This window comes from Pelophylax lessonae (assembly GCF_965119305.1).
Source record: "Pelophylax lessonae genome assembly, chromosome: 7".
NCBI classification, from domain to species: domain Eukaryota; kingdom Metazoa; phylum Chordata; class Amphibia; order Anura; family Ranidae; genus Pelophylax; species Pelophylax lessonae.
Window position 1 is genome coordinate 186,451,415 of NC_138774.1, and position 23,202 is coordinate 186,474,616.

The window sequence follows — 23,202 nt, forward strand, 5'->3', positions numbered from 1 at the left end:
TTCCTTAATTTTCAGGGATTTCCTCTTACTTCCTGTTTGGGTATGGGACAGGAAGTGAAAGTAAATCTCCACGATGGGACACAAGAAGGTGGAAAAAAAATCTGGCAGAGGTTCTAACCCTCCCTTGCTCTATCCAAATGGAAAAATAAAGTTCTGTCTACAGTTCTACTTTAAGTTTTCATAGAAAATACATGCATAAAAAGTGAAAGTCACTTGTTTTTTTTATAAACTTATTTGGAACAGGGTCTGCATAAGGAAACAAAAGTTACCCACAGTTTTTGATGGCATTCATCATCCTTTTTATAATCGGTCTTTCTGCCAAAGCTTTAGAGATAACTAGAAACTGCTGCATCCCTAAGTTGACAAGGAATGTCTGTCAAGGTATGACCCACTGTGCACCTTGAGACTTAGTGATGATGTGCTGTCCTAGAGTTTTGAACTAAATGTTGATTTTTATTTTAACTGGCCTTGATCTTCCCTCATCTTCAGCTAGATATGGCCCTGTTGAGCCACGCGGCCAGCAGACAGCTGTACAGCCGACGGATTATCCGAACATTGGCAGGTAGGCCAATTCCAAGACTGGCCTTGGAAGTGGACAGTGTGTTGACATGGGTGAGAGAGCAAGCACAGGAGGTGGCTGGCAGCATTTTATTACTCGCACGCCACTGCAAAAGTCCCAAAAGCGTGGACTTAACACATGAATGGACACTTCAGAGGCTGACATGCCATCACTGGCGCTCGGGATGGAACAAAGGCCTCTCTCATGAAAGCAGCAGGTCCCCACAGCCCAGCTTGGTGCATTCTCTGACTGGGAGCAGTAAAAACCAGCCACCCAGAAGCCCCCCAAACCTATTCTAACCTCCTCTTCCCCTGTATGCTATCCCTGATTGGTCGCCAAGCGCGAGAGGCAGCTGCTCGCCTCATTAATATGCACACCTGCTCTCTCTCAGGGCCTTTTGTGAGGACGGCAGATGCCCCGATTAATTCTGTGCTTTCTTTTCACTCTTTCTCTGGCTGGGATAATGCATTCTCATTAACCCAAAATATCTTCGATACCCAACAAATTCTCTCACAATCCTTCAACAAAGCAACTCTGAGCTGACTAAATTGGAGGGAGTTTTTTTTTTTTCCCCTTTTCCTGAGAAATAACATTGCATCCATACTTTTTTGGCTTTAAAACTGCATATGTACATATTTTTGTCCTATTTTTATTAATAGTTTCTGCAGTTCAATACAAACAAAAAAAAGTTATAACTTTCTTTCACTGGGCTTAATGTTCGCTATAGTAGAGTTGCATTTAAAATGTATGTATGTAAAGACCCAGTCCTCTTTCATTTTTATTTGATTTATTTATTTTTTCTGTCTCTGTCCTGTCAAGAGAGATTATTTCCCTTTTACTTCTTGTCCAGACACACAGTAGGAAGTAGGGGAAGATCTTTTGAAAGTAGAGGGAATTACTGTCTGAAAAAAGTTGTGAAAATTCTAAATTTCTCGATGGCTCATCAGTTTGTGTATTGGAGACACTTATCACCACAGTAAAACCATTGAGACAAAGATTCTCACTGTTTTTACTCGTAAGTTCTACATATACTGTAGAGTATATAAACATTTATGGTATGGATAAGACCTGTTGGTTAATCAGAATTTTTTGGATTTTGGGTTCTCCTACTAATATTTAAACTAAGCATCAGTAGCAGATAACCATTACTACAAATGGCTAGCATTTTTCATGCCTGTCTACAGCTGGCTTACAAAAATACTTTAAAAAAGGTCATGTGTGTCATAGATAGGAATGTTTATCTCTTAAGTGATCTAACTACACTTAAGCTGGGTACAGACTGTCCGAAAATAGTCCAAGTTTGGTCAGTGTGTACAGCAGTCGGCCCAACGCTGGAAAAACCAGCATCCGATCTTTGCCAATGGCGCTGATCAGTGTATTCTGGTGGGGTTGGGGGGATGAGGATAGAGTCCCCCTGTCAAAATACAATAGCACAGTGGGGGGGGGGGGGGTAGCCAAAATCATTTTTGTTGGGTTGAATGAAAAAAAGAATAAGCTTGTACTCTGTACATCTTCCTAATCATTTTGAGTTAGTGTGATTATATATGATTGAGGATTACGTATATGCATGCTGTTTTATTAGCAACAATGTTGTTTGAATGTTAGCTCAATGGTTAGCACTGTAGCCTTGCAGTGCTAAGGTCTTGGGTTTAGATTAAGAGCCGGTTCACACTGAGGCGACACTACTTCGGGGGGGGGCGACCTGTGAAGTCGCGTGCATCGCGACTTCGGCGCAACTTGGAGGGACTTCACATAATGGAAGTCTATGCAAGTCACTCCGAGGTCACCCCAAAGTAGTACAGGACCCTTTTTCTAAGTCGGAGCGACTTGTGTCGCTCCTATTAGAACGGGTCCTGTACTACTCAATGGACCGCGACCGAGCGCGACTTGTCAGGCTGACAAGTCGCCTGACAAGTCGCAGCAGTGTGAATGGGTTCTTAATCCTGCACCCTCTCAATATAGAGAGAGGTTCTTCTGAGAAATCCAGTTCCTCCCACAATCCATATATTTGATGCATGTGTGATCTGTTTCTATCCAGCGTGGATTTTCTCTCTGATGGAATCAATAAACTACAAGCTCCTTTGCCTATATAGTAACTATTCCAGCTAGACCTGCGTCATTATACCCATCAGTGGTAATACAGGCTGCATTTTCAGCAGTTGGGTAGTCAGTCACTTAACCATTGGTGGCATTGCCTGTGCACTGGCCTCCTGTGTGACTGAGACCACCAATCTGTTTTGGGGTCTGTTTTGTGCAGGAAAGTAAGCTATATCCAAAGCCTCATTTGCTATTAATGCATTTAATGGTACAGAAAAGGAGGAGGCTACTTTTTAAGCACAGATCCACTTTAAATAAAAGTCATCATATAAATGATCAAATAAGCTTGCAGCTTTTTATGCTCGGTGTATTTAATAAAAGTGATGATTGCAGGACAGAGATTGTAACAGTCTGCCTTTTTGTAGTTGTTTTAATTGCTCAAGAGCAGTGACAGATGGTCTCCTCTGAACTTCTTTTATAAGCAAGTTTACAGCTCTGTGAGGATAAAGAGCCTCCTTCCCTCTAAGCGGCTGCAACTTGTGTTTTCCACAAGTCATGTGGGAAAGGTGTGAGGACAAATGAGGCATGAATTTTCTAAGAGTTCTGCCCTCCGGACTATTAGTACATATATGCAAGCAGATGGGACAGTTGTCACCAAGATCCACTTCATGTGCTAACAAAGACGGGATTCGTCCCAAGATGTCCACCTCCTCCTCTCTCTCATTCCCCCCCCCCCCCCATCTTTGTGAGTCTCTTGAGGAGTTTAAGAGCCCATTGACAACTCCAACAAACATTCCCAGGCTGGCTTGCTTACTCTGGTGGTGGCACACCAAATAGTTGAGACCATTTGGCTTAAGACAAGCAGATGGTAGCTGAAATGCCAAATTTCCTTTTTGTCTTTGTTATTTCAAAGTTAAGCCCCGTACACACGCACAGATCGTTGGCCAACGATCGGCCGTCTTTTGTCCAGTGTTTGTTGGTTGAAATGTGCTCTAGACTTGCACTGGACTTTTGTTGGCCAACAAAAACCAACTTCAGAAGTGATGTCATGTGATGGTAGACTTTCTGTGTGTTTTTCCTTCTCTGAGCATGCCCAGTCTTGCTCATCTGATTTTTGTCTGCCGAAATCTGTACTGACTGAGGAAGAATCGGCCGTTCTGTTGTTGGCCAACAAAAATTTTATAGCATGCACACCAGATTTTTTTCGGCCGAAAATTCGCAGTTGGTTGTCGGAAGCATCATACTAACAAGCCTACAATCGGCAGATCGGACGTTGGCCGACAATTTACGGCCAACAATCTGTGCGTGTGTACGGGGCTTTAGTTTTCTTATTCAATTTGCCTTCTGTGGCCTATTATAAGGATTGGCTGTAGGTGAAGAAGTTAGACATGTTATAATCTGATTGTTAGATTTTGGGCAATGAGTTAATGAAATCTTGATGTTCTGGAATGTGTACCAACATGGGACATCATACAAACAATTTATAAATGTCACACTTCATACACGAAATACACATACAACAGTGTGTTTTTTTTTTTTTTTAATAGGCTAGCATTCATTTAGCTGTTGTTGTTCCTAAATGCCGTATTTTTAGACCTTTTTAGGGAAAATTTTCCAAACAGTATGTGCTTTAGGCTGGCCATACACTATACAATTTTCTTGTTCAACTTTGCTTTAGATTTACCAAAACCATGTGATATAGGGTCAAACCTAAACACTTTCAATTTGTATGTAATCAGAAAGGCCCTTGCACTACATAGTTTAAGGTAAATCTAAAGGAAATTGAATAAGAAAATTGTATAGTGTATGGCCAGCCTAAGTCTTAGCAACCAGCAAATATTTGGCTGCATTTATTGGAGATGCTATTTGACCTCCTAAAGTCATAGGGGCACCGCTGGGCCCTTTATCTTTAATTGCCTGAGAGTGGGATTTCGTGCTGTGTTTTCCTTAGTTTTGACTTTGTTGACTTTTCATTTTTGGGAAGCACTGCAAGCAGTGATCCGTACAAGAATTATTTGGTGTCTTGTGGGGGCAGCACACTCTTAGAAAGTCTCCCTTTTAATGTGATAATTTACAAAGTCTTGTCTTTTGGTGGGCAGCGTGCTGGAAACAGGTGGCACAATATCGGGTCACACTTCTGCATCACACCCCCTGTCCAATTTACAAGGCATAAAGAGTTTTGAGAAGCCATTTCATGCCTAGCTCTGAAATTACATTACAGTATTAGCAGCTGTAAGCGTTCAGTCATTCAGGAAAATGTCCATCCTAAATAAAGCACTAAACCCAGATTTTACATCTTGAAGTAATTCTAGCCTCCGTTGAATTGGAGGAAGTAAAATGGGCCTATGTTATAAAACAAAACAATTAGCAAAATGCAGAAGTCATGGAACTGCAGGTAACTGGGATCTGGTAACTGTGGTTACTGTACTTTATCACTGCAAGGGAGTGTTTCTTAACCTTCTTTTTTTTTTTTTTTTTTTTTAAGTCAAGGCACCCTTTAAAACTATGGACAGTCTCAAGGCACCCTCCAAAATTATGGATAGCCTCGAGGCACCCCCCAAAATTATGGACAGCCCCATTCTAAAATGTAAAAAGCTATTCTAATAGTTTTACATAATGCATCAACATCCACACGCGTAGGACACCCAACATTAGAAGTACCGTATTTTCCGGCGTATAAGAAGACTGGGCGTATAAGACGACCCCCTAATTTTCAAGTTAAAACATAGGTTTTGGGCTATACTCGCCGTATAAGACTTACCCTCCTTCCGAAGGAAGGAAACACCATTGAAAAACATGAGATTTCTCATAGATCTCCAAGGTACCCCAAGTACTGTAATACATGTAATCTCTCATAATATCTCCAAGGTACCCTAAGTATTACCAGTAGATGTAATCTCAAGACGCTGGCTGTGCGGGAAGCCTGTACCGGTATACCGTATGTACCGTAGCTTCGGCTACATACAGTGTACCGCGCTGAGCCAATCAGGGAGAGCGATGTATTCTATTATTGAATGCAAAGCCTGCTCGGATTGGCAGAGTCAAATGTTACTCCGCCAATCCGAGCAGGCTTTGCATTCAATAATAGAATACATAGCTCTCCCTGATTGGCTCAGCGCGGTACACTGTATGTAGCCGAAGCTACGGTACATGCGGTATACCGGTACAGGATTCCCACACAGCCAGCGTCTTGAAAGATTACATCTACCGGTAATACTTATACTTAGGTTATCTTGGAGATATTATACTCAGCGTATAAGACGACCCCCCATTTTTGAGGGATTTTTTTGAGGTTCAAAAGTAGTCTTATAAGCCGGAAAATACAGTAATTTATTCCAATTAGTATTCCAATGTTTCTCTTCTTCCTCACTTTCTCTCCATCACTTAGCTAATGTGACCCCAGCACTTGCAGAGAGGGGCCAGGGATAACTAAATAAGGATGCTGTGCAGACTGCCATCTTCCTTATCAACTGATGATCTCCTTGGTTGTTAGGATGCAGGTGGCTAGAAGGTCATAATCGTGCACAACGAAAACCTGTGGCTTTTTTTAACTAAAAGGCTGACTTGTATAATTTTTTTAGGCATTTTTCCAAGGCACCCCTTAAGAAACCTCAAGGCACCCTGGTTGAAAAAGGCTGCTCTAAGTTAATATGGTATTGTAATATGTAATACAAAATGAAGGCAGCACTATACAAATCTAGCCTATTCGTTTTGCCAATGCTTCTGCAGGTGGGAGGGGCTCATAATACGCACATTAGCTCATTTTGTAAGCTAGACACACAATAATTTTGCTTTTGTTCACATTCTGCTTTGTGATCACTGGCAGTTAGTGAGAAGTGTGGGATGTTTCTGTCATGACAGTTCTCCTTCAAATATTGTATTTAAAATTATATGGGGTGCTAAAAGTCTAATTCTCTGCCATCTTTTTCCATAGATGCCTCAGTTCCTTCATTGGAGAGCGCTGCCAGTTCCTCAACCCATGCTCTAGTAGTCCATGTCTGAATGGAGGAACCTGCAATGCCGAAGTCCAAGGTGGCAGCATCCGTTTCACCTGCTCCTGCCCACTAGGATACCAAGACACACGCTGCCTTACCCGCAAGGACAACGCATGCCTCAGCAGCCCTTGTCGCAATGGTGGAACCTGTGAGCTGGTCATAAATGAGAAGAATTATAGGTGCAGATGCCCTCCAGGGTGGACAGGTATGAAAAGAAGACAGAAAAAATGTTAATTCAAGTGCCTTGCTTGCAGTTCGAAACTGGTAGAAACTGGGCCATAAATAGGGGGCAAAAATGAGTGAGAAAGTGTTAAAAAAAAAAGCTATTTTTCTATAACCCCTTCAGGGAAATTTTCCTTTTCTTCCTTTCTCTTCGATGCATGTACAAGAATTTGGAGATGCAGGAAGAAATTTTCAGAAGTTCTAAACCTTTCCCTTGACTAAAAGTTTTTTTTTTTTTTTGTTTTTGTTCTTTTCTCTCTTCCATTTTTTTCCTGCACAGACAGGAAAGACAGGGAAACCTGCCCAATAGATATAGAAGTAGCCATTAGACCAGACAGAGGCTTGTAACCCTTCCCTACTCTATCCAAAACTAGATTAAAAGCTTTGGCTGGAGTTAGTCTTCAAAGAAATCGCAAGGGTCTAGATTGTTCCTAGTATTGTATTACAGCAGTTATACATTCATAAAACACACAGCTCCGGGCATTGTCTTGTGAATGGCCTGAATGAGAGGGGAGCAGAGATGTGAAAGTAGTGCTGAGTTCTATGAGACCTGCATTGAAGTAAAGTGGGAGCTGAACTCCCATCCTCCACATTTTAACCACTTTAGCCCCGGAAGGTTTTACCCCCTTAATGACCAGGCCATTTTTTTGCAATTCAGCACTGCTTTGCTTTAACAATGGCACGGTCGTGCGACGCTGTACTTTACTACAATTAATGTCCTCTGCAGTTTTTAGATTTTGCGCTATAAACAAAAAAAGAGCGATCATTTTGAAAAAAAAAAAAAAAAATATATATATATATATATATATATATATATATATATATATATATATATATATTTTACTTTTCTGCTATAAAACATTCCCAATAAAAAAAAAATAAAAATCAAATTTTTTTATCAGTATTCTGCTACATATTTTTGGTAACAAAAAATCCCTAAAAGCGTATAATAATTGGTTTGCGCAAAAGATATAACGTTTACAAACTATGGGATAGATTTTTGGACTTTTATTCTTTTGTTGTTTTTATTAGTAATGGTGGGGGATCGGTGACACTTTTTGGGGACCAGAGACACCAATACAGTGATCAGTGCTAAATAATATGCACGGTTACTGTATAAATGACACAGGCAGGGTATGGGTTAATACTGGGGGTGATCAAGGGGTTAAGTGTGCTCCTAAATTGTGCTTACTAACTGTGGGGGGAGGCTCTGTGACAGGCACACCGAGATCGGTGTTTCACACAATCTCATTGTGCCTGACTGACAGGTGAGCCGCCTGCCTCTTCCCGCGGTCTGACTCTCGCTGTCTAATCACAGCGGGAACGCGGCCGAGATCACATGCACATAATCACGTAGATCTACATAATTATGCGCAGCCGAGCCACCCTGCCGCAGTAAATCTGCGTGGGGCGGTCAGCAAGTGGTTAAAGGGGCAGATTTAACCAATCCTGAATAAAGAGTTCAATTTTGGTCTGTGAAGTTTGCCAATGGAGATCTAAATGATTCAAAGAAGGATTGGGAGAAAGTGCTGTGGTCATATGAGACCAAAATTTAACTCTTTGCCATTAACTCGACTTGCTGTGTTTGGAGGAAGAAGAAGAAATCCTGACTATGACCCTAAGAACACCATACCTACAGTCAAGCACGGAGGTGGAAACATTATGCTTTGAGGCTGTTTCTCTGCTAAAGGCAGGCTGGCTTTGCCACATTGAGGGGTCAGTGGTCGGGGCCATGTATTGTAAAATCTTGGATGAGAACCTTCTTCCCACAGCCAGAACACTGAAGATGGGTCATGGATGGGTCTTCCAGCATGACAATGACCTAAAACCTATCGCCAAAGCAACAAAGGAATGGCTCAAGAAGAAGCACATTAAGATCATGGAGTGGATTAGCCAGTCTCTGGACCTTAATCCTATTGAAAATTTGTGGAGGGAGCTGAGACTCTAAAGGCAAAACTTTTTTGTTTGTTTTGGTTGGAGTGGAGAGGGATTAGAACCCCCATCAGTTTTTATTGCTGTCTATGCCCCCGTTAGGGAGATGCACCCTCTCTATTTGTCCTGTTTACCATTATCATTTGAAAGTGAAAGTAAAGGGAATTCCCAAATTTTGGGTTGTCCCCACAAAAGTAATAGAGGGGAAATCTTTCAATAGGGACACTAGTTCTGGTGACCTGGGGGTCCCAAAGGAGTTCCGTTCATTTGCAAGGATTTCCTCTCACTTCCTGGTTTGGCTTTGGACAGGAAGTGAAGGGAAATCTCCCCAATGGGACACAGATGGCGGAAAAAAATCTTACAGGGGTTATAACCCTCCCTTACTCTATTAAAAATAGGAAAAAAGTTTTGCCTATAGTTCTACTTTAAGAATTTTCGAGACAATCTGTGTATGAGGGGGTATTAGGGTGATTATAAAATATCGATTTTATTGTGTATGTTTTCAGAAAGCCTTTAAAAATATGCACCCAAATGTTTGTGGTGTGAATGTGCCCCAAGAATATCAGTGTTTTTTCCTTTCATCGCCCATATGTTCTGTGTGTTCGCATTGCAGGAGACACTTGCCAGCAGGCTGACCCATGCGCCTCCAACCCTTGCGGGAACGGTGGAACCTGTGTCCCATTCGACTCACAGTATGTGTGCAAATGCCTGGAAGGTTTTCACGGAGAGACCTGCAAGCAGGACGTCAACGAGTGCAAACAAAATCCATGCAAAAATAGCGGAACCTGTGTTAATGGCTTTGGATCTTTCTCTTGTCTGTGCAAGAGTCGTTTTACTGGCAATTTTTGCGAAAACCCATATGTGCCATGCAATCCTTCACCGTGCCAAAATGGGGGCACCTGCCGGCAGACCGACGACACCTCCTATGAATGCAACTGCTTGCCAGGTATTGATCTCCATAGTCTTTGAGAGTTCTTTTCTCTTTTTTGGCATTTTTGAACTTATGCTATGCACAGTGTGCTGTTGCTGGTATTTTAGATGATTATATTGTGTAGCCTTTGTAATGATTTGATATTGCACTTCTATTAATCACCACACACTTAACTATCAAAATTGAAAAAAAAAAAACAATAAATAAAAAACTCCAGAGTAGAGTGGGGAAGAAATATTTTATTTCGCTGTTGGGTACCAGTTGGGGAGATTTACTGCTTCCTTTCCTAGTGACACCAAAAGAAAAAATGCAGAGAAATGGTTTTGCTGGGGCAGGAAGATATAGACAGTAATAACAACCTGAGAGATGATCCAACCCTTCTTTATTTTACTAAATCACTGTACGTTTGTTACCATTTCTTGTCTTTGTGACACCCTGGGACCAGTGTAGGGCATGGGGGTGTCTCTCCTGAATGGCAAGAGACCGACGTAAAATCTGACATAGGCCTAAAAGTTTGAAAACTGTTATAGCTGGAGTTGGGCATTCCTGTCTTTCAAAGTTAGTATTTTTACAGATATGTAAATCCTCTATAGACTGAGATGTTCCAAACCAAATAACAAGCATGAGACAGTTGGGGACATTTACTAAAACTGGAGTACTCGTAATCTGGTGCAGCTGTGCATAGTAACCAATCAGCTTCTAGGTGTTATTGTCAAAACTTAATTGAACAAGCTAAAGTTGGAAGCTGGCTACCATGCACAGCTGCACCAGTTTTAGTACATTTCCCCCAGAGGAGTTATTTTAGTCTGGTTAGATCATCTCTTCACCTGAGTGATGTTGGGGATCCACACAGCCTCATTTTATAAACCAATATATCCAGAAGACAGGTCCTCTTGAATTGTACAACTACTTCTTGTGTGTTCTGGGTTTAAACTCCTAGATTGTGCTCTTGTGTTTGCAACAGGAAGCGAGCTGTTTATTCAAGACAACAATTACTCGCTACCTTTCTCCACAATAGGAGGATATACCCATTCACTTTGAACTTTTGCCCTGGAGTACCAGATTGTATGCTCATAAAATGAGAAATAGTTGGAGTTGAGTGTGTGGCCTCCAAGCCTCTGTAGAAGGATGAGGAGAGTGAGTGTGTGGCCCCCAAGCCTCTTTGTATAGCAATGAGGCGGGGGTAGGTTTCTGGTGAAGGGAATTTTAAACTGCTAGTTTTATTATTAACCAAAAGGTACTTTTTGTGTTTTTAAGCTGGTGTTGGATTTACAGTCGTCTCTAAGTTTTCTTTTATTGGTCTTAGAACTTGATGGGGTTTGTTGTTCTTAGGACCTCCAATGAGCCTAGGACTAGCAAAAAAGCTGAATAGTGTAGATGGTCAACAGTTCCAGACAGTCATTCTTTATAAATACACCTTTGTGAACTACAAATAAAATGTTACATCATTTGATTAGGCTCATTCCATGCCAGGAGCCATGAATAGTAGCACTAGGGTTGTTGGTTTGAATCCCAACGCCGGCACTACCTGCATGGAGTTTGCATGGGTTTCCTCTGGATATTTAGGTTTTCTGTCCACACTCCAAAGACCTGCTAATAGGTTAACTGGCTCCTGTCTAAATTGGCCCTAGTATGTGCATGTATTAAAGTGGTAGTAAACTCTCCACCCAGAAGTTTATCAGATTTTAATCAGCATAAAAAACGCTAATGATCGCTGCATGTAGATGTCTCCTTTCTTCTTGTCTTTTCTTGTAATTCATCCCTTTCTGTGCAATGATGTCACTGGCACATGCACATCTCTCCTGATTCATGTCTGTGATTTTCACTCCCACTGTGTTCGAAGATTGCAGATTCATTAATAACTTCCTGGTACACCCCATGTGATCATGTGACGTCACATGGGGAGTAAACCTGGGCATTGTACTGCATCCTAGAGCGGCTATTAGCCGCAGCAGACTGACAGGCACACATTACAAGAAAGGCAAAGTAAACAGTTGCCACGCTGGATCAAGAACGAGGCTTGGCTAAAACACGATCGCGCAAGCGCGAGGTTACAGCAAGGGAAAGATGAAAGGGCAAAAATGCTCTGCATTGCAGATTCGGAAAACCATAATTAAGATGGCGCCACCTTATCCCAGGAAACAAGATTTTTCAAAGTTTGCTAAAAAAGTAAGTAATATGCGACCGGACTTGATTACACCGGACTTGGGTAATATTTGATGATAATTGATTATAATGAATTAGATGAAAAGCAGCATCAGGATAGCAGAGTTTACTATCACTTTAATGTGAGTTAGGGCTGGTTCAAGCAAGCCACTGCATTACAACCTGGCTGAGATCAGCGCAGCAATGATGCGCCACCAAGCTTGACAGATCCGTCCGTGAGCTGCCACAAAGACATTTCATAACAGTCAGTTGCCATCCACGCGGTGTGAGGCAATAGATTTCCTCACACTTCACTTCGCTGAAAGTGGGTTGAACTGGGCACATAAGAGATGAGGCATTTTGCCTTGTCCATGCAGTGGGACTGGGCTGGATATGCCGCCCAATGCAGTCCCACCACATCTGGTGTGAATATACCCTTAAGGACCTTAGATTGCAAGCTATTTAAGGGCAGGGACTAATTTGAATGTACAATATAGATTTAAAGCGCTGTGTAAAATGTAAAATATAAAAATAAATGTTTTCTGTACAGCACCTACCTTAAAGCAGATCTTCACTGCATCTTTGCACCACAAACCAAAAACATTATTTAGTTAAATTTTAATATTCAAACTACCTCCCCCATGTCTCCCTGCTTTTTGTTGAGAAATCGCTTTGAAAAACACCCCCTAGCATTTCTGGCTATGGCCATCTTGAGTAAGGGCAGGTGATTCATGTAGCATTTACTTCCTGGAATTTATCTGCCTTTAGCCCAAGCACGCAGGCAGGAGGATGTGCTTAGCTGGGAAAACCCTCCTCCTCTCCTCCCCTCCCCTCCCATCCTGAAGACTTCTGGGATTGTATGACATCATTTGCCTAGGCATGAAACCAGGAAGTAACTGAAGGAATGTAAAAAAAAAAAAGTTTAAAACAAATAAATATGATCTACTTTCCAATCTACTAATGCTAGCAGCATGAGGATTAGAAATAATGAATGTTGATTGAGAGAGCGAAGTTCCACTTTTAAGTAGACTCAGAAAGCGTGTGTAAACTTGAGTGCAGGGCCATTGCAGACGTTCCAAAAAAGGAATCCCTTGCCCATACTTGGCTCAGGACAGCCTATTCCTCCTGTGATCCTAGCCAGCCGTTTGGTTTAAAGACAGAACTCTAATGATCTCCTTTGAGAATTGCTATCTTCCAGAGGAAAAATGTCCTGAATGATGGCTCTTGCATAAGGGAAAGCAAAAGGTTTTCTTTGCAAAGTTTCTACTTTTGTCTGGTAATTAAACAGCACTAATATTTTGCTAAAACATTCTTATTCTTTAACCACTTCCCGCAAACCGGCTAGCCTTACGTTGGCTGCAAGAAGTGGTTGTATCGGGGTGATGCCTGGAGACCTCATCCTAGTACCATTTTTTAGAGCCGGCAGTCGGCTTTTAGGCGATAATGGCAGATGCGGCTCAGGAGCTGCTCGGTCGTTAACCCAGCAAGTAGGAGGGGACACCCCCTCTTCCGTCTCCTTCCGCAGCTCTGCACGGGTCTCCCGTTCCACAGGGAGACCCAAGGAACCAGCCGACACCTCCGCCGGTTGGTTGGAGTCCTGAACAAAGCCGTATTAGACTTCGATCGGGTATCCGATGATGTAACCCGGACGAATCGTTCAGACGTCACGTCCGGGTCACTCGGCAGCTAAAAGCGCCAAATTTAAAAAAGTGACAGTATTCAAAAATGCAGTTTTTGGCATTTTAAATACATGGAAGTGCAGTGGAGGGGTCTGGGGTCTTATAGACCCCCGATCCCTCCATAAAGGATACCGGTCACTGCCTATTGCTGTCATAAGGGATGTGTACATTGCTTGTGACCGCAATAAAAGTGATCAGATTTTTATTTTTTTTTTTAAAACCTGTGCTAAAATTTAAAAATTAAGTAAAATAAATAGGAAAAAAAAAAAAGCCCTCAAATGAAAGCGCTGTTCAAACCACACATGTGAGGTATCCCCATGATCACCAGAGCGAGAGCAATAATTAACAAAATAGAGCTACTCTGAAACTCTAAACTGGTAACTGTTAAAATTTTTTAAAGTGTCGCTGTTGGAGATTTTTATTGATTGTAGTTTGTCGCCATTCCGCGGGAGTGTGCAATTTTAAACCGTAACATATTAGGTATCGACGTGACCTCATCTTTCACAATATACAAAACAAAATGGGCTAACTTTACTGTTTTTGTTTTTTTTCAAATGCAGTGAAATTTATTATTTCCCAAAAAAATGGCGTTTGAAAGACCTGCTGCGCAAATACCGTGTGACAAAAAATATTGCAACGACCGCCATTTTATTCTCCAGAGTCTTTGCTTATATATATATATATATATATATATATATATATATATATATATATATATATATATCCAAAAAAAGGAGCAAGTAGGCGGGGCACTACGAGGGACTATAAACACCTGCTCAACCGGCGCTAAAAAAACAAGTACCTTAAAATCTATTATATAAAAGATATATGAATGTTTGATACAAACAATATATCTAACAAAGCTGCTGCTATAAATGAAATGACATACAATAAAGGTGCATATATAATAATATCACAAACAGGATATACTACAACACACTAGCAGCGCTAAGAGCATAAAAAATATATATATAAATGCAGTCCACTGGGATAAAGTCCATGTGCTCATATGGTCATGCAGTGTGCCCAGAATATTCTCTCCTGACAATCCAAGGTCGTGAGTATATTGGTGAATACACCGGACCCTCCACCTCACCAATGTGCTCCCCCAAATCAGAAACACTCACCAGAAATCTGGTCAACAAGCGCCTGTAACATCAGCCTATCACAGGCTTAGAAACGATCTCCTCAGGAATTAACCAGGAGCGCCGGCACTTGAACCGTCTCAATCAGATCAATTCTTGTGGTATACCCACAGAAGGTTCCAATCAAATAGGGGTGGTACATGTGGAGATAATAACTCACATAGGGCAATATTGCATGGCTAAAACACCGCTTTATTATCCAAAAGAATACCCCCAGTAGCTGATGCACTTACAAATTAACAGAACAAAGCAAGCTTGTCATGAAAGATGAGGCATAACCTGCGTGCAGAGGCCGGTCCCGGTAGTAGCAGTTCGCCGCTGGTACCAAGCGATGGCGAGCCTCGGGTACAGCATCGGACGCCGGTCTGCCTCGTGACAGGGCGTGGTCACGCGGTCACGAGGCAGACCGGCGTCCGATGCTGTACCCGAGGCTCGCCATCGCTTGGTACCAGCGGCGAACTGCTACTACCGGGACCGGCCTCTGCACGCAGGTTATGCCTCATCTTTCATGACAAGCTTGCTTTGTTCTGTTAATTTGTAAGTGCATCAGCTACTGGGGGTATTCTTTTGGATAATAAAGCGGTGTTTTAGCCATGCAATATTGCCCTATATGAGTTATTATCTCCACATGTACCACCCCTATTTGATTGGAACCTTCTGTGGGTATACCACAAGAATTGATCTGATTGAGACGGTTCAAGTGCCGGCGCTCCTGGTTAATTCCTGAGGAGATCGTTTCTAAGCCTGTGATAGGCTGATGTTACAGGCGCTTGTTGACCAGATTTCTGGTGAGTGTTTCTGATTTGGGGGAGCACATTGGTGAGGTGGAGGGTCCGGTGTATTCACCAATATACTCACGACCTTGGATTGTCAGGAGAGAATATTCTGGGCACACTGCATGACCATATGAGCACATGGACTTTATCCCAGTGGACTGCATTTATATATATATTTTTTATGCTCTTAGCGCTGCTAGTGTGTTGTAGTATATCCTGTTTGTGATATTATTATATATGCACCTTTATTGTGTGTGTATATATATATATATATATATGTGTATATGTATATGTATATGTGTATATATATATATATAAAATGTTTGGGGGTTTTTAAAAAAATACTGATTTTAACTTGTAAACAAGTGTCAGAAATGTGCTCGGTCCAGAAGTCGTTAAAGTGCCCCAAAAAAGCCAATTTACTGGCCATTGTCATTGGAGGGATAAGGCAATTTCTTCAGAACCTGATTGGATGTTTGGAGAGTTTAGTGATTCGTTGAACCAGCATTAAAATTTGCAAATCGCCCTTTTTTTTGTCAGCTTCTATAAAAAGAAAACTTTATTTCCTGGATTGCGAGGCAGCATTTTTTTTTTTTTTTTTCAAAAACGTCATTACTCGAGGAAGATTTTGCTAAGCAAGTCTTCATTTCTGAGAAGAGAGATCATGACACTGCGAGCCAAACATGAAAAAGAAAAAAAAAAAAATGAACAGGAAACTTTAGCTCTGCACAAAACGGATGTATTCCTTCCTCTTCAACTCACAATAAGTGGTAAATTGTAAAAGTCCTTTTCTCACACCATGCAGAAACATAAAGTATCTTTTTCCGCCTATGCTCTGCAGTCCCCATGTTCTTCCATGCTGTCAGCAGACCCTCATACAGATGTTTGCTGCATGTTGGAACACATCTGAAGCATCTGCAAAGCTGTAACAAGTCAGAATTCACTTGATATGTTTCTGTGATTTAACACTCCCAAAGTGGAAATTGCATAGTATTTCATGAATTATTTGTATGACTAACTCTGGGCTAAAAGTCAGTGATTTAGGCATTCTCTTTAAATATTCTTACTGTGCCATTTTAAACAGGAACAATAACAATTCGACACTTCAGGCCTATTTCCATGTCTTTGTTACATTATTTAAAGTGTCCCTAAACCCAGGAGCCTGCACTCACTATATCTGGTCTTCCACAGTACACAGAACATGGAAATGCAATTATTTTAGGAAATTTTAACTGCTAAATCCCTTTTATTCATCAGCAGTATATAGCAGTGGGAGATGGGGGGAGGCCACACCAGGGCCATGCAATAGGGAGAAGAAAATAGATCACTAGACCTGGGTCAATAGGATTTTCTGCTTTTTATTGCTGCAAGTTATGGCTGGATTGTTTACTGTTCATCTTCCTAAGTAGATGGCTTGTAGTTCTTATTGAACTGTGAGGGCGCTGATGAGTGCCCTTGTCATTCATTGGCACTTCCTCCAGCTTTGTAACTGTATGCTCATATGGAGGTATGGGCAGGCAAGCTGCAAGATCCTTACATTGCACCTGCCATCTGCTGATCATGGGTGCAATGCTTTGTAGGATCATCAGAAAAAAAGAGTGCACTTTTTTTTTCCCTGCAAAATAATATGCATTTGTTATTTTTTCTAAAAGAGATTGTAAACTGAAAAAAAATAAAACAAAAAAAAAAAAACCCCTGTAAGACAAAGGCATAATGAGCTAGTATGCATCGCATGCTAGCTCATTATGAAATACCTTAGAACGAAACCCCCGCAGTGCCGCCCGCTCAGCAGAGACAATGCTGACCTTTTCGGCCGTCCTACTTCCTGGTTCGCGTCCTCCGGCCATCTGATTGGCCGGAGACGCGATGACATCACTCCCGTGCATTATTATTGGCTTACCTATAGGTACAACTTACAGAGGGGGGTTGCAACCTCTTTAAAGGAGATGTACAGCCAAAGCTCATTTGACTGTACATCTCCCATGGATCACAGGAGTGCAATTCGTTTTGCACTCCTGTGACCTGTTTTCAGCAGAGAGCGGGCTGAACTCTACTCTCTGCTGACGTCACAGATGTCAGTCCAGGCACGGTGTCATTGCGACCAAGGAGTCGTGATCCGCCAGGTGCCTAGACCTACACCGCTGAGAGCCTGAGCCGGCCGCTCCCTGCCCCTCCACAGCCCAGCGCTCCAGTGAGCGAGGAAGATGGCAGAGCAGAGAGCGGCGACTGACAGTCTGCAGCTCTCTGCTCGGGGAGCTGTCAGAACTGAGCGATTGGCGTTGTTCGATCGCTCGCTTCTCAGTGTAGAGGCGAGGGACTGATGCAGTATTGGACCGATGCTGTATTCACCTAGGTAAGTATAATTGGAGAATAAAATTAAGCCATACATCTCTTGTGAACTTCGTCTTTATTGTTATTTTTATGATACTATATGAAGAGAATAGGGAAATGCACCTGATTGTTCTTTAAGTTCAGTGTTTTTTTTTGTTTTTTTTTTTTTTTTTTTTTTTTTTTTTTAAATCTGTAAATTTTTATTCTTTATCAGTGGAAAAATGTCTTCATTGGCCTGGTGCATTATGTGTCTAATATCACCACCATGTGCATTTTCCAGCATGCTATCAAATTTTCATTCAAAAGTCAGCAGATTTTACAACATCGAGAACCCATGAGTGGCGATTGTTCATTATTCATACTCGCAGAGATTTTTGTGGCAGGATTATTGTGCAAACTCGGCCACCTGTGCCTTTAACCATCTCCACAAGCTGCCACAGTTTAATCTCTGGCAGGGCGGAATCATGTAATTTCTGTTTACAAGCGTCTTTTTCACTCCTCACAGATTCAAAACCCCTTCATGGGATGCGTTTGAATCATCAATTTTTTTTTCCCTCCACTTTGGAGGCTTGCGGCCAGGCATGTTATAACTGGGCAAACATTAACCTCGATGGTACTTTGAAGCCTTTTCAAACAATAGTAGCCGGAGTTTTTATGGGCTTGCCTAGCAGGTGTCTCATATAGCACAGGCAGCCTGAGATACATTATCAAAGAAAGGAAAAAGAAAAAACACCTACGTATGCCTGAAAAGATCAAAGAGCAAATGACGCTGAATACCTGCACAGTTTATTTTTCTGATGCAGACATCCTGGGCTTTTTGAATGTCAAGGAGCTACACATTTAAGCAAAAGAGCTACAGATTCCCCAGCTGTGCCTTACAGGATCTCCTCACTCAAAATTGATATTTTTGGTTCTGGATGGATGGATGTTGATGGTTTCTCTTATTCATCATTATTCATCCCCTCTTATTCTCTCTAATATTCACATCTACCCCCCCCCCCCTTTACCTATTATCTTTCTACTTGGCCTATATAAAAAATGGTCCGACATCGGTGCCTCACATTAGCTTTATTTGTGATATTCTTTCACCTGGTTGTACAATATGTATTGTATCTTGTTAACTCCAACGTGTGGAGAATATTGTTTTCTGTTATGATGTGCTCATTCAATGGACTCTAATAAAGTTTATATTTTCAAAAAACTAGCAGGCGATTCAGCTCACTGAATTTGCATATAGCATAAAGGCCGTTTCCAACTCAAGCCAGATATTTCCTATTCTGGAAGGCTGAATGAATGGTAATGTTGCCCTCCACCAAAGAACTAGGCCAGGGGCCTCAACTTTCTAAACAATAGGCTAGTTTACTGTCCTTTAGACTTTGGGGGGGGCAGACTGTGGCCATTTGGAGTAGAATTGTCCTGGGATCATTGGGAGTAAAGAATGCAAACACTTCCTCCCCCTAGTACATGTAAACATGAACTAGGAGGAGGAATAATGCCCCATTGTTGGTGTCATTTTAGGAAATAGTGCCTTATCATTGGCGTCAGTGGGAGAAAGCGAGCCCCATCATTGGCGTCAATGGGAGAAAGCGAGCCCCATCATTGGCGTCAATGGGAGAAAGTGTGCCCCCTCGTTGGCGTCAATGGGAGAAAGCTTGCCCCATTGTTGGCGTCAATGGGAGAAAGCTTGCCCCATTGTTGGCGTCCATGGGAGAAAGCCTGCCCCATCGTTGGCGTCCATGGGAGAAAGCCTGCCCCATCGTTGGCGTCCATGGGAGAAAGCCTGCCCCATCGTTGGCGTCCATGGGAGAACTGTGCCCCAAGGGTAAGCAAAGGGCTGCAATTTGGAGACCACTGATTTAAGCCATAATGTAACATGAATAATTGGGGTGTCGAGTCATAAAAGACTTCACCTCAGGAAAGACCAACACCCCACAAGTATATTTCATCGGTGCCATCTTAAGAGCATTGAAGGCCCCTGGGCAATGCAGTGCACTGGGGCCCTGCCTACACAATCACCCGCAGTAATAAAAATGCAAATTATCACACACATGGATGGGAGTCAGACTCTAGTGTCCTGTGTGAGCCTGTTCCTGTGGTGGCAGACAGGCATTCCTGCAGTTATGGGCTCCCCCTCCATGGCCCAAGTGGCCTGACAGCAGCAGAGGGCCGACAGGTGCTTGCCACCTGCTAAATTGGACAGCAGGATGCCCACGAGAGTCGAGACCAATGCTTGACTGGGGCTGAGTCCCTGGGCAGGTGGGGCCCCCCGGGCAAGTGGGGCCCCCGGGCAACTGCCCAGCGTGCCCATTCGGTAAGACAGCCCTGTATTTCATCAGTGGTGCCTGTAAATAAGAGTACATTTATACCTGTGAATGCACCTGCTTGATTAAAAGCAGTGGGAAGCTGCCACTCCAGCTAATCCTGGCCTAATAGGGGCACTGCTCTTTTCTCCTATTGACCATCAAACCTGAGGCCATATTTATTCTCATTGATGCCGAGCCCGGGACATTTACTGCCCCTGCAGGCCACAATCCGGCCCTCCTAAAGAAGAATAATGAACTGGCCCTTTGTTTAAAATATTTGGAGACCCCCTGGTCTAAAGTGATACGTTTCCACAGACTTGCTTATGGGTAATCCAGGAGAATCCAGAAAGTGCAATTCTCAGCAGCCCTCTAGGGGGCAGTGCTACAATAATAAATCTAAAAACGGACACCGTTCATATATGCTGATATACACGCCTGTGTGTTTGTGCTCTGGGGTGCACACCCTAATGCAATACACCAATGCTCCCAGATGACTGCTGTCTCTTTAAATTTCCAGCACTACCAAGCGACTACTTTCACAGGATTGTAAACTGTGACCTTCTTTCCGCTTATTACTTTTTATTTGTACACTAGTGACTTTTCTATGGCTTTTTGTTTTTAGATTTGTGTAGCCACGGCTGTGGATGTGGAAAGTCGGTTTTAACCAGTTTCTTTAATATGGAGAATTAAGAGTCCGGAGTCGCAGCCAAGTGATTTAGAAACACTTTCAGAAAGACTTGTTTTTTTGTTGTTGTATAAATATGTACAGATCAGATTACACCTGCTGGTGGAACAAGGCCGTAAGGCAACCCCCTCCCCTCCTGCTAACCTGGCATACAGCGATTCATTGCAGGCTCAAAGAATTTGCTGTGTGTTTACAGTAAACACAGCCGAGGTGAACCCAAAACAGAGAAGGCGGCCTGCCTGGACCGCTGGCGTTCCATCTTCATTGGGCACCTCCTACACCTGCCAGGTAGGGGCTAACCATGAAGAATTGTGGAAAATGACAGGTTGAGAGCATGTTTGCTGTATAAATCCTGCCTTTATCAGATAAGAAAGCTAAATCTGGCACTACCTGAATGCACTGTTTGGTGTACAGTGATTTGTGAATAGGAGGAGTGTCCCCGTCCAGGATAAGTCACAAGGATTCCAGAAAAAAAGGCCTCTCGCAGTATAAAACACAGGACTGAACTTTAGCTGAGCAGCCTAGCCTGACAAATTGCCTTCTGCCGCTTTATCTTTGTTACAGTGTGTGAAAGACTTTGTAACAAAAAGAAAATGTTTATTTTTCACATGAGAACTTTTTAATGATTGCATTTGTCTTCACACTTTGGGACAACTTTATGCAGTTTTTTTGTACTGATTACATCCTATTCAGCTTTGCATACATGAACATCTAGCCTTCAAGCTAACCTAGAAGGATATCCAAACCTAAGAACAAAAAGTTATATAATGCAGCTTACCAGTCTTTGGATATGGCGGTCACGTTCGTTTTTCATTTTTCAGGGTAAAGTAATAGTTTTTTTTTTTTTTGGTTTAAAAATAACAAACATGTTCTACTTCCCAGCTCTGTGAAGAGGTTTTGAATAGAGCAGCCAAAATCCTCCTCTTCTCGGGTCCCTCAACAGCGCTCCTGGCCTCTCCCTCCTGTTGAGTGCCCCCCAAGCAAGCAGCTTGCTATGGGGTCACCCAGGTCGAGTTGCTGCTCTGTGTGTCCATTTACACCGCATTCACACTGAAGCGGCACAACTTCAGGGGCGACCTGTGAAGTTGCGTGCAGCGCGACTTCGGCGCGACTTGCACGGACTTCATAAAATGTCTATGCAAGTCGCTCCAGGTCGCCCCAAAGTAGTACAGGACCCTTTTTGACTTGTGTCGCTCCTATTAGAACCGTTCCTGTACCACACAATGGACCGCGACGGTCCGCGACTTGTCAGGCTGAGCCATGGCTGAGACATGGAGCCATGGCTCGGTCCCGCCCCCTCTCTCTCCTCATTGGCTCACTGACTTTGACAGCAGTGGGAACCAATGGTGCCCGCTGCTGTGTCCCAACAGTCAAGTCTCTCCTGCAACATCACTGAATGAAGATGGGGCTCAGGTAAGTATTAGGCTACATTCACTTCTTGGCATTGCTATTTACAGGTGTTTTTTCAGGCATTTTTGTGCAGGCGTTTTTAGGTTGACAAGTGACCAATGGAAACAAAATAGAAACACCTGTAATCTGCCCAAAAAGAAGCTCATGTCCTTTTTTGAGCGTTTGGCATTTTGCTTAAAACGTCAAAATGCTTAGATGTGAACAGGGGCCATTGAAATGAATAGGATTTGTCTTGTTGGGCGTTTTTTGAGCTGATCCTAGAGCAGAAAAACACCCTAAAGCGCCTACATGTGAACTTAGCCTTAGGGGGGCTGCTGCACACAGAAGGCTTTATCTTAATGTATAGAATGCATTAAAGCGGTTGTAAACCTCGAGGAAAACAACAAAACGAAAAAAAAATTGTGAAATACCTTAGAACAAAGCTGACATCTTCCCCTGTGTTTCTTCCAGATTCGTCGGTGCAATGACAACACTGCCGTGCATGCGCGCGGAAGCCGCCGTTTACGGCGCGGTCCTGAAGGTCCGGCACAGTAAGGGGGACCTTCAGAGTGTATGCACCGATGACATCAGCTGCATGCATTCTGAATATCTCCTAAACTGTAGGAAATATTCACAGTACCTATGGGTAAGCCTTATTATAGGCTTACCTGTAGGTACAATTACAAAATGAGACTTCACTTCCGCTTTAAAATAAAAAAAAAAAAAACTTCTGCCTTTTGCAACCACTTTAAGAACATTTTCAGCCAGTACAGAAATTACAGTCTGATCTTACCACAAATGTAATGTCTGCTCTAAAATCACAATGTTATCTTTGTTCCAAAATATCTTCTGTAAACCACAAGTTCCCCCACCCTTAAGGCAATAGGCATGAAGAGAGGAAGATGTGTTTGTAGTCCAGATCAGGAGAGCAGCCTGGGGAGACAACCATGGCTCCTCTATTGCTATGGTGGAGTGAGCGTAGCCACCCAGGGACAAGAAGTGTGTTTTTAATTGCAGGATTGCTAGATATAAATAAACCTAAAAAGCCTTAAAAATAAAAATGCATCCAACAG

At 42.5% G+C, this 23,202-nt stretch overlaps 1 protein-coding gene across 1 annotated transcript in view; it reads left to right on the forward strand.

The window, feature by feature from the left end:
- The window catches only part of NOTCH1 (notch receptor 1), a 97,691-nt gene that overhangs the window by 37,904 nt on the left and 36,585 nt on the right, over positions 1–23,202 (forward strand). The window contains exons 3-4 of the mRNA XM_082263647.1: positions 6,531–6,796; positions 9,359–9,691. Coding sequence (XP_082119773.1) covers positions 6,531–6,796; positions 9,359–9,691 — 599 coding nt within the window. The remainder of the gene's footprint in view (positions 1–6,530; positions 6,797–9,358; positions 9,692–23,202) is intronic.